Below are 13,832 nucleotides of genomic sequence, written 5' to 3'. Positions count from 1 at the left end.
TAACAGTCTTGCGTGCTCACGGCTGCACAGTGATGTTCCGATGTCTATAACGTACAGTTATCAATTCAGCGTACTTGGCACATCTCTCATCTTCAACATTTATCACTTCTTTGGGTTGGGAGATTCAATATCCATCTGGCTTTTTTTTTTTTTTTTTTTTTGAGATGGAGTTTCACCCTTGTTGTCCAGGCTGGAGTGCAACGGCACTATCTCAGCTCACTGCAACCTCCGCCTCCCAGGTTCAAGTGATTCTCCTGCCTCAGCCTCCCGAGTAGCTGGGACTACAGGTGCATACCGCCACACCTGGCTAATTTTTTGTATTTTTATTAGAGATGGGGTTTCACCATGTTGGCCACACTGGTTTAGAAATCCTGACCTCAGGTGATCCGCCTGCCTCGGCCTCCCAAAGTGCTAGGATTACAGGCATGAGCCACCGCACCTAGCCTTTTTTTCTAAGACAGAGTCTCCCTCTGTCACCCAGGCTGGAGTGCAGTGGTGCGATCTTGCCTCACTGCAACCCCCGCCTCCCGGGTTCAAACGATTCTCCTGCCTTAGCCTCCCCAGTAGCTGGGACTACAGGTGCTCGCCACAACACCCAGCTAATTTTTGTATTTTTAGTAGGGACGGGGTTTTGTGTCATGTTGTCCAGGCTGGTCTCCAACTCCTGACCTCAGGTGATTCACCCTCCCCAGCCTCTCAAAGTGCTGGGATTACAAGTGTGAGCCACTGCACCCGACTCCTCCTTCTAGCTATTAGGAAAAACAGATTATTAACTACAGTTATCCTACAGTGATACAGAACACTAGGACTTATTCTTCCTATCTATCTATAATTCTGTCACTAAGAATTTGTTGGCCTAGCAAGGTGGTCACGCCCATAATCTCAACACTTTAGGAGGCCAAAATAGGAGGACTGCTTGAGGCCAGGGGTTCATCTAGGTAACAGTGAGAAGTCGTCTCTACAAAAATTAAAAATAAGGCTGGGCACGGTAGCTCACACCTGTAATCCCAGCACTTTTGGACGCCAAGGTGGGCAGATCCTTTGAGCTTAGCAGACTAACAACATGGCAAAACCTCACCTCTACAAACAACACAAAAGTTAGCTGGGTGTGCTGGCAGGCACTTATAGTCCCAGCTACTCAGGAGGCTGAGGCAGGAGGATCTCTTGAACCTGGGAGGTGGAGCTTGCAGTGAGCTGAGATCATGCCACTGCACTCCACCCTGGGCAACAGGGCCAAATCCTGTCTCAAAAATAAGTAAATAAATAAATAAATAAATAAATAAAACATTGGCTGGGTGTGGGGGCATGCCCCTGGAGGCTGAGGTGGGAGAATCCCTTGAACCCAGCCCAAGAGTTCAAGGCTGCAGTGAACCATGATCACACCACTGTACTCCAGCCTGGACAACAAAGTGAGATCCCATCTCTTTTTTTTTTTTGAGACAGAGTCTTGCACTTTCGCCTGGGCTGGAGTGCGGTGGCACGATCTTGGCTCACTGTAACCTCTGCTTCTCGGGTTCAAGCAATTCTCCTGCCTCAACCCCCAAGTAGCTGCGATTACAGGCGCCTGCCACCACGCCCAGCTAATTTTTTGTACTTTTAGCAGAGACGGGGTTTCACCATGTTAGCCAGGCTGGTCTCGAACTCCTGACCTTGTGAGTTGCCCGCATCAGCCTCCCAAAATGCTGGGATTACAGGTGTGAGCCACCGTGCCTGGCCAATGATCCCATCTCTTTTTTTCCTTCTCCAAGAAGCAGGAATTACAGGCATTTTCTAATATGCATTTTTCCAAATATCAGTAAAAATAGCCCATCTTCATAAAGCATCTGCAGATGCAAATTCAATGTTCTATCTAGTTCTTTAATTTACTAGAAAATCCAAGTTTCTTTAGATGTATTTTGTATATTTTTGTATGAACCTTAATGAAGTCAAAGTATGTAAATATTTTATCTTTAGGGTTTACTTAAATTTTTTTATTTCTACCAACTGTAATGACTTTTTTTTACTAGATTCCCTTCTGTACTGTTTAAACTCTATGCTATGTGCAAAGGCACTACTTTTCAAAATAATTAAAATCAGTAACACAATAGGAAATATAGCCAATACCTCAAATAAAACCATTCCCACACCCTCTCCTACACACTCATATCTCCCAACACAAAACTAAAAGCACTTTTAATATTTCTTCAAAACTTCTTTCAATTCTACCTGGTTGTAAGTGTGGTATATATTTAGTACATCACTCTATCATAATAACTTAGAAGTGCTAATCTAAGTAAATTTGGAGCCTTTATAATTACCACTTTTATGAGCCACATAATAGACTTAAATGGATGTCTAATCCTTTTGTCTGATACAACTAATGTTTACATTGAATGTTTCCAGAATTTAAACAACGTAAGTGCTTGGAAGAGAAGCAATCCATAAGCCTGGTGCCCTTAACAACCTTGTCTGCACCATCTACATAGAATTAAACTCTTCCTGTATGTTAGATCCTAAACGGGAACTAGAATAGTCCTTAACTTTTTTTTTTTTTTTTTGAGACAGAGTCTCGCTCTGTCGCCCAGGCTGGAGTGCAGTGGCACGATCTCGGCTCACTGCAACCTCCACCTCCGAGGTTCAAGCGATTCTCCTGCCTCAGCCTCTCGAGTAGCTGGGACTATAGGCGCCCGCCACTACGACCGGCTAATTTTTTGTATTTTTCGTAGAGACGGGGTTTCACCATGTTGGTTAGGCTAGTCTCGATCTCTTGACCTCATGATCCACCTGCCTCAGACTCCCAAAGTGCTGGGGGATTACAGGCGTGAGCTATCGCGCCTGGTCTAATTTTTGTATTTTTAGTAGACAGTAGAGTTTAGATTTTACCATGTTGGCCAGCTGGTCTTAAACTCCTGACGTCAGGTGATCTGCCCACCCCGGCCTCCCAAAGTGCTAGGATTACAGGTATGAGCTACTGTGTCCGGCCATCCTTAACAATTCTGAATCTTCCTGGGGACAAGTAAACCTTAGGTTTCCATTAAAGCATACACCTGCCAGGCCAGTGGCTCATGCTTGTAATCCTAGCACTTTGGGAGGCCAAGGTGGGAAGATCACTTCAGCCCAGGAGTTGGAGATCAACATGGCAAAACCCTGTCTCTAGAAAAAACAGAAAAATTAGCCAGGTGTGGTAGCACGTACCTGTAGTCCCAGCTACCTGGGAGGCTGAGATGGGAGGATCACCTGAGCCTAGGAGGTCAAGGCTGCAGTGACCAGTGACTGCACCACTGCACTCCAGCCTGGGCAACAGAGTGAGACTCTATATCAAGAAAATAAAGTATACACCTGGCCGGGTGCGGTGGCTCACGCCTGTAACCCCAGCACTCTGGGAGGCTGCGGTAGGCAGATCACTTGAGGTCAGGAGTTCGAGACCAGCCTGGGCTAACATGGCGAAACCCCGTCTCTACTAAAAATACAAAAAATTAGCCAGGCATGGTGGCACATGCTTGTAATCCCAGCTACTAAGGAGGCTAAGGCAGGAGAATCACTTGAACCCAGGAGGCGAAGGTTACAGTGACCTAACATCGTGCCATTGCACTCCAGCCTGGCCAACAATAGTGAACTCTGTCTCAAAAAATAAAGAAATTTTTAAATAAATAAATAAAGTATACACGTGATATCAGAGACCTTCAATTTCAAAAAATTTAGGTCAACTACTATACAATCCAGCAATCCCACTACTGAGATTTATCCACAGGAAAGGAAATCCATATACCACAGGGATGCCTGCACCCCATGTTTACTGCAGCACTTTTCTCAATAGCAAAGATATGGAATCAATCTAAGTGTCCATCAACATTTGAATGGATAAAGAAAATGTGATATAGATACACAATGGAATACTTTTTTTTTTTTTTTGAGACAGAGTCTCGCTCTGTCACCCAGACTGGAGTGCAGTGGCGCGATCTCGGCTCACTGCAAGCTCCGCCTCCCGGGTTCATGCCACTCTCCTGCCTCAGCCTCCCGAGTAGCTGGGACTACAGACGCCCACCACCACACCCGGCTAATTTTTTTTGTATTTTTAGTAGAGACGGGGTTTCACCATGTTAGCCAGGATGGCCTCGATCTCCTGACCTCGTGATTCACCCCCCTCGGCCTCCCAAAGTGCTGGGATTACAGGCGTGAGCCACCGCGCCCTGCCTGTATATTTCGACATAGCTAGAAGAAGGGACTCAAAACTTTCCCAATATATAAAAATGATAAGCCGGGCACGGTAGCTCACGCCTGTAATCCCAGCACTTTGGGAGGCCGAGGTGGGCAGATCACGAGGTCAGGAGATTGAGATCATCCTGGCTAACACGGTGAAGCCTCATCTCTACTAAAAATATAAAAATTAGCCGGGCGTGGTGGCGGGCGCCTATAGTCCCAGCTTCTTGGGAGGCTGAGGCAGGAGAATGGCATCAACCCAGGAGGCAGAGCTTGCAGTGAGCTGAGATTGCGCCACTGCACTCCAGCCTGGGTGAGAGAGAGAGACTACGTCTCAAAAAAAAAAAAAAAAACAAGGACAGACACCCCAACCTGATCATTACAGTGTATGCCTGTAACAAAATACCGCATGTACCCATCCCATGAATATGTACAAATATTTCTATCAATTAAAAAGAAACAGCTCAGGCCGGGTGCAATGGCTCATGCCTGTAATCCCAGCACTTTGGGAGGCCAAGGTGGGTGGATCACGAGGTCAAGAGTTTGAGACCAGCCTGGCCAACATGACAGAACCCCATCTCTACTAAAAATACAAAAATTTAGCTGGAGTGGTGGCAGGCACCTGTAATCCCAGCTAAGTGGCTGAGGGAGTCTGAGGCAGGAGAATTGCTTGAGCCCGGGAGGCAGACACCACACTAAACCGAGATCGTACCACTGCACAGAGCGAGACCCTGTCTCAAAAAAAAAAAAAAAAAAAAAAAGGTCAAAAAGCAGATTCAAAGCAACATGCATGCAAATTATAACATTTATCTATAATCAAGTATGTATTACACACATTTTAGCTTACATATTAAATGTTTAATTACCTCTTAATGATATTAATGGGTGGGGGGATTACAAGGGCTCCTTATTTTTCTTATTGTATCTATTAGTACTTTACCTACCAGTTTTAGTTTCTTGAGACAGAGTTTCACCCTTGTCGTCCAGGCTGGAGTGCAATGGCGAGATCTCAGCTCACTGCAACCTCTGCCTCCCGGGTTCAAGCGATTCTCCTGCCTCAACCTCTGAAGTACCTGGGATTACAGACGCCCACCACCACACCTGGCTAATTTTTGTATTTTTAGTAGAGATGGGGTTTCACCATGTTGGCCAGGCTGGTCTCCTGATCTCAGGTGATCCACCCGCCTTGGCCTCCCAAAGTGCTGGGATGAGAGGTGTGAGTTATCGCGCCAGGCCAGTTTCTTTTAAAACAATGAACATCTATAAAAATAATTTAGCTTCACTGGGCGCCGTGGCTCATGCCTGTCATCCCAGCACTTTGGGAGGCCGAGGTGGGCGGATCACGAGGTCAGGAGATCAAGACCATCCCGGCTAACATGGTGAAACCTCACCTCTAATAAAAATACAAAAAATTAGCCAGGCGTGGTGGCGGGCGCCTGTAGTACCAGCTACTCAGGAGGCTGAGGCAGGAGAATGGCATAAACCTGGGAGGCGGAGCTTGCAGTGAGCCAAGATCGCGCCACTGCACTCCAGCCTGGGTGACAGAGCGAGACTCCATCTCAAAAAAAAAAAAAATTTAGCTTCTACCCCAATACCATCTCAATTGTGTACTTTTATAGACAGTCACCTGTGTGTCTATGTCTGTGTTAAAAAAAAAAAGGTCTGGGCCGGGCGCGGTGGCTCACATCTGTAATGCCAACACTTTGGGAGGCTGAGGCAGGTGGATCACTTGAGGTCAGGGGTTCGAGACCAGCCTAGTCAACATGGCGAAACCCCGTCTCTACTAAAAATACAAAAATTAGCCAGGCGTTGCACGCCTGTAGTCCAAGCTACTCAGGAGGCTCAGGCAAGACAATCGTTTGAACCCAGGTGGTGGAGGTTGCAGTGAGCAGAGATTGTGCCACTGCACTCCAGCATGGGCAAGAGAGCAAGACTATTTCAAAAAAAAAAAAAGTCTGAAAAGAAATGCAGTAAAATAATGGTAATGTTATTTTTCTCAGGATAGTGGGATTATTGGCCATTTTCTGTTTTATACAACCCAAGCTTCATTTGCCATTCAGCAATTCAATCAGCATGTAGACCCAGAATACATACACTCACCTGCTCACATACATACATAACATGCCCCTTACACACAAATATCCCACTCCCACATACACACATCCCTGATCCTGCAGACACATGCTCCCACACATCTCACCACACACACATATTACACACACACACACACCAGCTCACATATGTAACTGCTCACACACATACATGCTCACTCTCATTCACACACACCTTCACTCAAATTCAAGGCTAAGAGACTGGAAATGATACAGGGCAAATAAAAGGTGATGCCAGGCTGGGCGCTACGGCTCATGCCTGCAATCCCAGAACTTTGGGAGGCTGAGGCCCGAGGAGGGTCGCTTGAGCCTGGGAGTTCAATAATATGCCTGGGCAGTATCACTATACTATAATTCATCTCTACAAAAATAATTTTTAAAAATTTTTGTATTTTTAGTAGAGACGGGGTTTCACCGTGTTAGCCAGGATGGTCTCAACCTCCTGACCTCGTGATCCGCCCGCCTCAGCCTCCCAAAGTGCTGGGATTACAGGCATGAGCCACCGCACCCGGCCAAATTTTTTAAATTAGCGGAGCATGGTCATGCCTGCCTATAGTCCCAGCTACTCAGGAGGCTAAGATGGGAGGACTGCTTGAGCCCAGGAGGTGGAGGATGCAGTGAGCTGAGATCTTGCCACTGCACTCCAGACTGGGTGACAGAGTGAGATCCTGTCTCAAAACAAACAAAAAGGTGCAGTCAAATGTCCCTAGGAACTTCCTACTGCCACCATTAGCGGTGCAGGAATAAAAAAACTTAGGGAGATCTGAGCATCGACACTTCCTTCAGCAGCCTATTTCTGCAAGTACTGAAGACAGACAATGCCTACCAAGGTTACTGAAGGACATTCTCGGAAAAGAATCAGTGGCTATTAAAACGCAAATGCTTAAGTGACTGTAAAAATAACATGTAAATTACAGTTATAATCTTTAAAAACAAAACAAAATTAAAGTAATCCTTTCTCACAACACTCTTAGAATTTATTTTACAATCTCTGCTTCATGATAGGTGGTAGTAAATACAAAAGCATCAGTCCTCTCAGTATGAAGGGGTCATGTCAATCTCCAGAGATGGTTGAAGCCTTAAAAATCACCTATTCCAACTTCATACCTAATTCCTGGACACATCTGACTATTAGCCAGAAAGCTCCACTTGCTCCTTTCATCTGCTGATTCCTGCTAACACAACACTGTGTTATATTACACCACACCTGATCTATCACCAGATGACGTAATTAGATCCAAACACACCATGACATTGCTAAAGAAACAGGGACACAAAAGCCATCTGTATTATAAACAGGAGCTGCTTCTATTAAAAATTCAGATAATCCATTTAAATAATTTAAAATGCTACCTTCATAAACAGATTACACAGAAGATACTCAATATGCTACCTCTGAAAATTTGATAAAAATTAAGATACTTGGCCGGGCACAGTGGCTCACGCCTGTAATCCCAGCACTTTGGGAGGCCGAGACGCGTGGATCACCTGAGGTCAAGAGTTCAAGACCAGCCTGGCCCAACATGGCGAAACCCCATCTCTACTAAAAATACAAAAAATAGCCAGGTGTGGTGGCGGGCACCTGTAATCCCAGCTACTCAGGAGGCTGAAGCAGGAGAATCGCTTGAACCCGGGAGGCACAGGTTGCAGTGAGCCGAGATCACACCCTTGCACTCCAGCCTGGGCGACAGAGCAGGCGAGACTCCATCTCAAAAAAATAAAAATAAAAATAAGATAATCTAGTTGTTATCATCAAGGACAGTAATGTGACTGGACTAAGAGTCTCTCATGTGCTCAATATTTTGAAATCTCAAGGTAGAAAGTACAAAAACTTACGATCTTTATTGCTGTTATCCAGTTTATCTGAACTGTTCCCTAGGGTTTTTAAAAAAAATCATTAATGTTTTTAAAAGAATCGGTATCTTTTGGAAATATATACTGAAGCATTTATGGAAGAAATGATATAATGTCAGGAACGCACTTCAAAAATCATCTGGGGGTAGTGAGTGGGGAGTTTACAGATGCACCAAGACTGCTAAAACTGAGCAATGGCTACAGGGTTACATAACATGAAAATCAACCTTTCTTTACCCTGTAAATTATCTGTTGCCAAACAGTAACTTAGCTTTAAGAAATCAAGAGCTCTCCTCCACCCCAGGAAGCCGGCCCAAGTCCAGGCACTCAGATCACACCCAACATTGCTTCTTCCTAAGCCGTCTGGAAGAACAGACAGGAGTAATACCACAGATCCCTTCCACTTCCCCATCCTCACCAAACCCCAAGTCATCCAGCCCTTGCCTCCAACCTTCGAATTCCACCAACAGCTCTTGGAATTCAGAGTGAAGAATTTTGTCTCATTTCTACTTTGTGATGACAAGAAAGCTCAGCCCCAAATAGCAACACAAAGTTTTTCCCACTGTGATCATTAAGGGAGGTTATGACAAAAGATGTTTCTTAAATAAAAAGAATTGTATGAAAGTCAATAAGATATAATCACAACAGGGATATTGTGAGCCACCACATCTAAGAAGAGGCATCTAAGGTCTAAGAGCCAAAAGACCTAGTTCTACCCCTATGAGACCTTGGGAGAGCTATCTGACCTTTCTGGGTTTCCGGTTTCTTACCTGTTAAGTGGGGATGAATCCTGCTTACCTACTATCTCAGAGAACTGTGGTATGATCCAGTGGAAACATACCTGAGCCTCACAGAAGCTCTCTGTCAGAGTTGGGTTATGGTAACAAGGAGCAAACGTGGTACTCTCCTAACTTCTTTGCTGTACTGAAACAAGTGTATGTTTGGGAGAAGAGACAGCGCACTAGCCAACAGCAATCAAGGGAGCTCAAGGTGCTCTCCAGCCCAGGGGCAAGAAGGAAACGCAGCAAAACACCTGGACCAGCAACCACCATCCACGCTGACCATACAGGAAAGTATCAGTCACATATTTCACTGCCCATTACAGTAGGTAGAAAACTACCCTGACAATATCCCAACCGGAGCTAAGCCTGTGAGCATTGCAGGCTGCCTCGCAGGCACCTGTCTGCACATCTTCTTAGTGTGAACTCAGCAAGGAACCCTGATTTATCAGGACCCTGTGTTTTGTTTTTTGTTTTTTGTTTTTTTTTTTTGAGACGGGGTCTCGCTCTGTCGCCCAGGCTGGAGTGCAGTGGCGCTATCTCCGCTCACTGTAAGCTCCGGCCTCCCGGGTTCACGCCATTCTCCTGCCTCAGCCTCCCGAGTAGCTAGGACTACAGGTGCCCGCCACCACGCCCGGCTAATTTTTTTGTATTTTTTAGTGGAGACAGGGTTTCACCATATTAGCCAGGATGGTCTCGATCTCCTGACCTCGTGATCCGCGCGCCTCGGCCTCCCAAAGTGCTGGGATGACAGGTGTGAGCCACTGCGCCCGACCATCAAGGTTCTTAATGTTATGACTAACACCCTAAATAGCAGTGTGCCAATTTTACCTCTTTTCTTACAGACCTCTTGGCTTAAACATGCATATGTACTTGAACACCCACTTACCAGATGTCTGCATGTGTGAGAAGTCAAAATACAAAAAATTGACAGATGCATCTTACGGATTTCCTACTAAGTAAAATATTTAAAAGTGAGCACTGGTATTATTTGATGTCCACCGGGTTGTTGGCACAACACACACGGCCCTGCTGTTATCTCCACTTAAACTTTATTAAGTGCTGAGGTAGACAGGAACAACTGCATCTTGGGGCCCATCTTTCCTCCAGGAGCAGGTGCCCTGAGGACCGCGTGGACCCCTGCCACACTGTACTGTGCGTAGTGCCTGTCCACGCATTTCACCTCTCCTACTAGTGTGAAGGTGGCCCTAATGGAGTTCTGCTAGACTTCTGCATTTGCCAACAAGCTCCGAGGCTCATTGCCTTCCTCCCCAAAGGCACCAAAGTAAAAATTATTAATTCCAGGACCTTCTACAAGCATTGACTGTCTCCCAAACAATAAAAGATGAAATCTAAGTAGAAAAGATGTCAACCACACACAGTAAAGGAATTGTGCTCAAAACAGGTGTCTATCAGTAGGATCTCAAGGCGTCTGGGCAGCCTGGCCTCTGCGGCTAGAACTTGGGTGAATTCAGCCGAGCTGTATCTGGGCCCTCGGGTGGGGGAATTGCGGGGAACTTCTTCATTCAGGGGCACGTCGATCAGGCACCCTGGGGGGGGGGTGGCGATCAGGCCCCCTGGGGGGGTGTCCCCAGGCGAGGAGCTGACCTCGGTAAGATCCAGCTGACGAGGCGCTGGGGGGAGGGGAAGAAACTGACTCCCCAGAATAGAACCTCCTTTTAAGAAGGGAAGAGGGACTCCAGCGAAATTCAACCAGAAATCCAGGGCCGAAGTGGTGAATAAGCAGAAAAAGCAGGACCCTCAGGTCTTGACAGTGCGTTTCCCGACTCCAGGGGCCGCGTCGACCGGTCCCACATCAACCCCGCAGGCCAGCCGCGCACCTGCCCGGTTCCCACGCCCCGGCCCGGGCCGCTCCGTACCTGCTCTGCCCCGTAGACCGTAGCAAACTGGACGAAGTCCTCGATGCGGACGAAACCGTCCCCATCCCCGTCCAGGGCATCGAACACGGCTCGGAGGCGGGGGCCGTCCTCCTGACTCCCCGCGGGCTCGCTCGGAAGGGGGTGGGTCTGGCTGAGATCCGAGGGCTGCGGCGGGGACCTGGGACCTTCCTCCAGCGGCAGCTCGCCCGCCGTGGGCGCGGGGAAGGGAGAGAAGAGGTCGACCTCGCCCCGCGCTCGGTGGCTGCTGCTGGACCCCTGCAAGCGGAAAGGCGCGCTCTCCGGGCAGCTCGGGGGGCCACACTCCTCGGGCTCCTCAGTCCAGGAGAAAAACGGGTCGAGTTCTGGAAGCGGCGCCTCGGAGCGCGGCCCTGGGCCCGGAGCCTCGGGGCTCGCAAGCTGCCCCCGCGGGCCGGAGCGCGGCGGCGGGGCGGACGGCCCGGGGTCCCGCGGGCCTCCCTCCAGCCCCGGGGCCGGCCCGGCGCTCCAGCGCGCCCCGCCATCCGCAGCGGCTCCGGGCGCAGGCTCATCCAGGCCCGGGGGCTCCGCGTCGGGGCGGGCGACGGGCGCTCCGAGGCGTAGCTCCGCAGGGCTCGGCGCCAGTTGCGCCGCCCCCGGCCCGTCCGGCCCTCCCGGCTCCGGGTCGGGCCCCGGCGGCTCCGAGCCCGGGGGCGAGGCCGGCGGGGCCGACGCCATGCTCCCGAGAGGCTAGTGGTGCGGAGGGCGCGGGCGGCAGACAAAGGCGCTCAGGGCGCGGCGGCGGGCGCGGGCATCCCCTCGGCGGCGCGGGCGGGCACGCGCGGGGCGCCCGGGCTGCTGGGGCTGGCGCTCGGGCCCTGCTCTGTCCTCGCCCATCTTCGCGCCGCGCCTCAGCTGCCCTCGGCCCGGCGGCGCGGCGGGCGCAGGCCCATGGCGGCGGGGCGGCCTAGGGAGGGCGGCGAGGGTCCGGGCGGCGGGCGGCGGGGGACGGGGGCCGAGGAGACCGGAGGCCGCTGAGCCCGTGAAGCAGGATGAGGAGACTAAGGAGGCTGAGGCGCCTGAGGTACCCGGTGAACTAACGCCGCCGCCGCCGCCCAGGCCCCGCCCCCCGTCGGGCCTGACGTCAGCACGTCCCGGCGGTGCCCCAGCCCCTCGCCAGCTCGCTATAAAGACAGGCTGCGGGTGTGTCGCGGCAGTGCAGCGACCGCGAAAGGGGGTTTTGCTGTCTGTCATATTCCTCGTTTCGCCAGAGCCGGGGTCCCGAGCTTCGGGCGCGGGACGCGGGGGTGCTCCGAGGCTGCGAGCGGAGGCGTGACGTGACGTCCCTGGCAAGGGACCCGCGGAGTCAGGCCTTACTTAGAACGTGTTGCCGCCGCACAGCTACCAGCGGGCGCGACCGCGACCCACGCATGGTGCGGTCGAGTAAACGGCAGCGCATGGCGAGCGAGAGACGCAGAGGGACACAGCCCCCTAGGAGCTGAGCCCTTCCGGGGTAAAGCGTTCTCACGTTGATGAGACCAGGAGGCGGCGCAAGCCTGGCTCCGCCGCCCAGGGGTTGCAGGTGCCCCAGGGATTGCGAGGCGCAGACGCCGCAGAGGGCGACGCCTTGCCCAGGTCCCGGGCGGACCTGGGGACGCAGGGTCTGACACGGAGTGCGGAGGGGCCCCAGACACGCAGTCCATGTCCCTTGAAACCAGAGGCACGCGCGGCCACGCGCTAGGCCTTTCCCTTAAGCCTGTGACCAAGATCTCCAGGACGCCCAGCGTTGGGACGGGCGCGCTGGCCCACGCCCAAGCGGGAGGATCGCTTGCGCCCAGGAGTTCGAGACGAGCTTCAGCACCAAAGCAAGACCTCGTCTCTACAAAAAATAAGACTCAAGAACACACCCAGCGTGAATCGCCCGTCTGCAGCCGGCCTTCCAAGCACGGTGGCCGCGTTTGACAACTGACGTCTGTGTTTGGGTGTCCCTGTCCTCAGAGGGACACAGGACCTCAGAAAGGACCACAGCCCGGCGGAGGCATAATGGTGGGACAGGCTAGTTAGGAGCAGGTGAGGCACTAAATTTAGCCTGTCATAATTTGTATCAGGGAAACGATGAACTTGTATTTTTACACACCATGGGCACCAACACAAGATATGGTTTCGTAAGCAGCTTTGGCAAGAACCAAAGGAACGGAACCTCTGCTTCCAACTGTACGGTCAGGAGCAGTGTGTTAATTAAGTGAGTCATCTCCCGTGGCAAAATCCCAGGGTACATGGGAGCAGACTTTGTGAGGCTGGCATTAGGAAAAGGAAGGTGAGGGGTCCTCCTCCCCAAACTATATTCTCATTTTCTTGTAAGAGCTGTACGTGTTCATGAGGAAGATACTGCATTCAAAGAATGAAATCACCAGCAGCTTCGGCAAGAATTCAAATTTGGGCTGATGCCTTCGGCCGGATAAAATTTTCAGAAGCAGTGATAGTGATGTGTCAACCTTTCTAAATAGGGGTGTTAGTGTGGGCGAGGCAAAGACAGCAGGCTCCCTCTGCTTTTATGTGCCGGCGCTGCCAGAGGCAGAAGGCTGGCTTTCTGAGAGCAGGGGCCCGCACGCTCTGTCTGTGCTAGGTCTGGAAAACGTCCATTGCGTGCCCGGCTGGTGTCCTCCATGGAACCACAGCCTGGAAGCCTGCACCTCCCTGCCTGGACCAGGTAGAGGCTGTTCATGAAAAACTAAAGGGACAAACAAGTTCCCGTCAGTCCATCTGCTGTTCAGAGCTACTGTCTGTGTCCCCTTCGTAGGCTGTGGGCTATAGCAGTTCCTTCTTTTCTTTCTTTTCTTTTTTTTTTTTTCCCCCAAGACAGGGTTTTGCTCTGTTGCCCAGGCTGCAGTGCAGTGGTGCGACCATAGCTCACGGCAGCCTCAACCTCCTAGGCTCAAGAGATCCTCCCACCTTAGGCCAGGTGTGGTAGCTCACGCCTGTAATCCCAGGACTGTGGGAGGCTGAGGCGGGCGGATCACGAGGTCAGAAAATGGAGACCATCCTGGCTAACA

The 13,832-nt window shown here is 50.5% G+C and overlaps 1 protein-coding gene across 2 annotated transcripts in view; it reads right to left on the bottom strand.

Moving 5' to 3' along the window:
• The window catches only part of RAB11FIP3 (RAB11 family interacting protein 3), a 96,018-nt gene extending 84,128 nt beyond the window's left edge, over nt 1–11,890 (bottom strand). Inside the window, exon 1 of one of the 2 annotated variants that reach the window (XM_002825916.6) lies at nt 10,804–11,890. In XM_002825916.6, coding sequence (XP_002825962.2) covers nt 10,804–11,517 — 714 coding nt within the window. In that variant the 5' untranslated portion in view covers nt 11,518–11,890. The remainder of the gene's footprint in view (nt 1–10,803) is intronic. The other variant, XM_009250244.3, reaches the window with a different exon arrangement.
• Between the last annotated feature and the right edge of the window lie 1,942 nt (nt 11,891–13,832).

The sequence above is a fragment of the Pongo abelii genome, chromosome 18 (genome assembly GCF_028885655.2).
Source record: "Pongo abelii isolate AG06213 chromosome 18, NHGRI_mPonAbe1-v2.0_pri, whole genome shotgun sequence".
Classification (NCBI taxonomy): domain Eukaryota; kingdom Metazoa; phylum Chordata; class Mammalia; order Primates; family Hominidae; genus Pongo; species Pongo abelii.
This window is presented reverse-complemented; position numbering and strand designations above follow the sequence as displayed.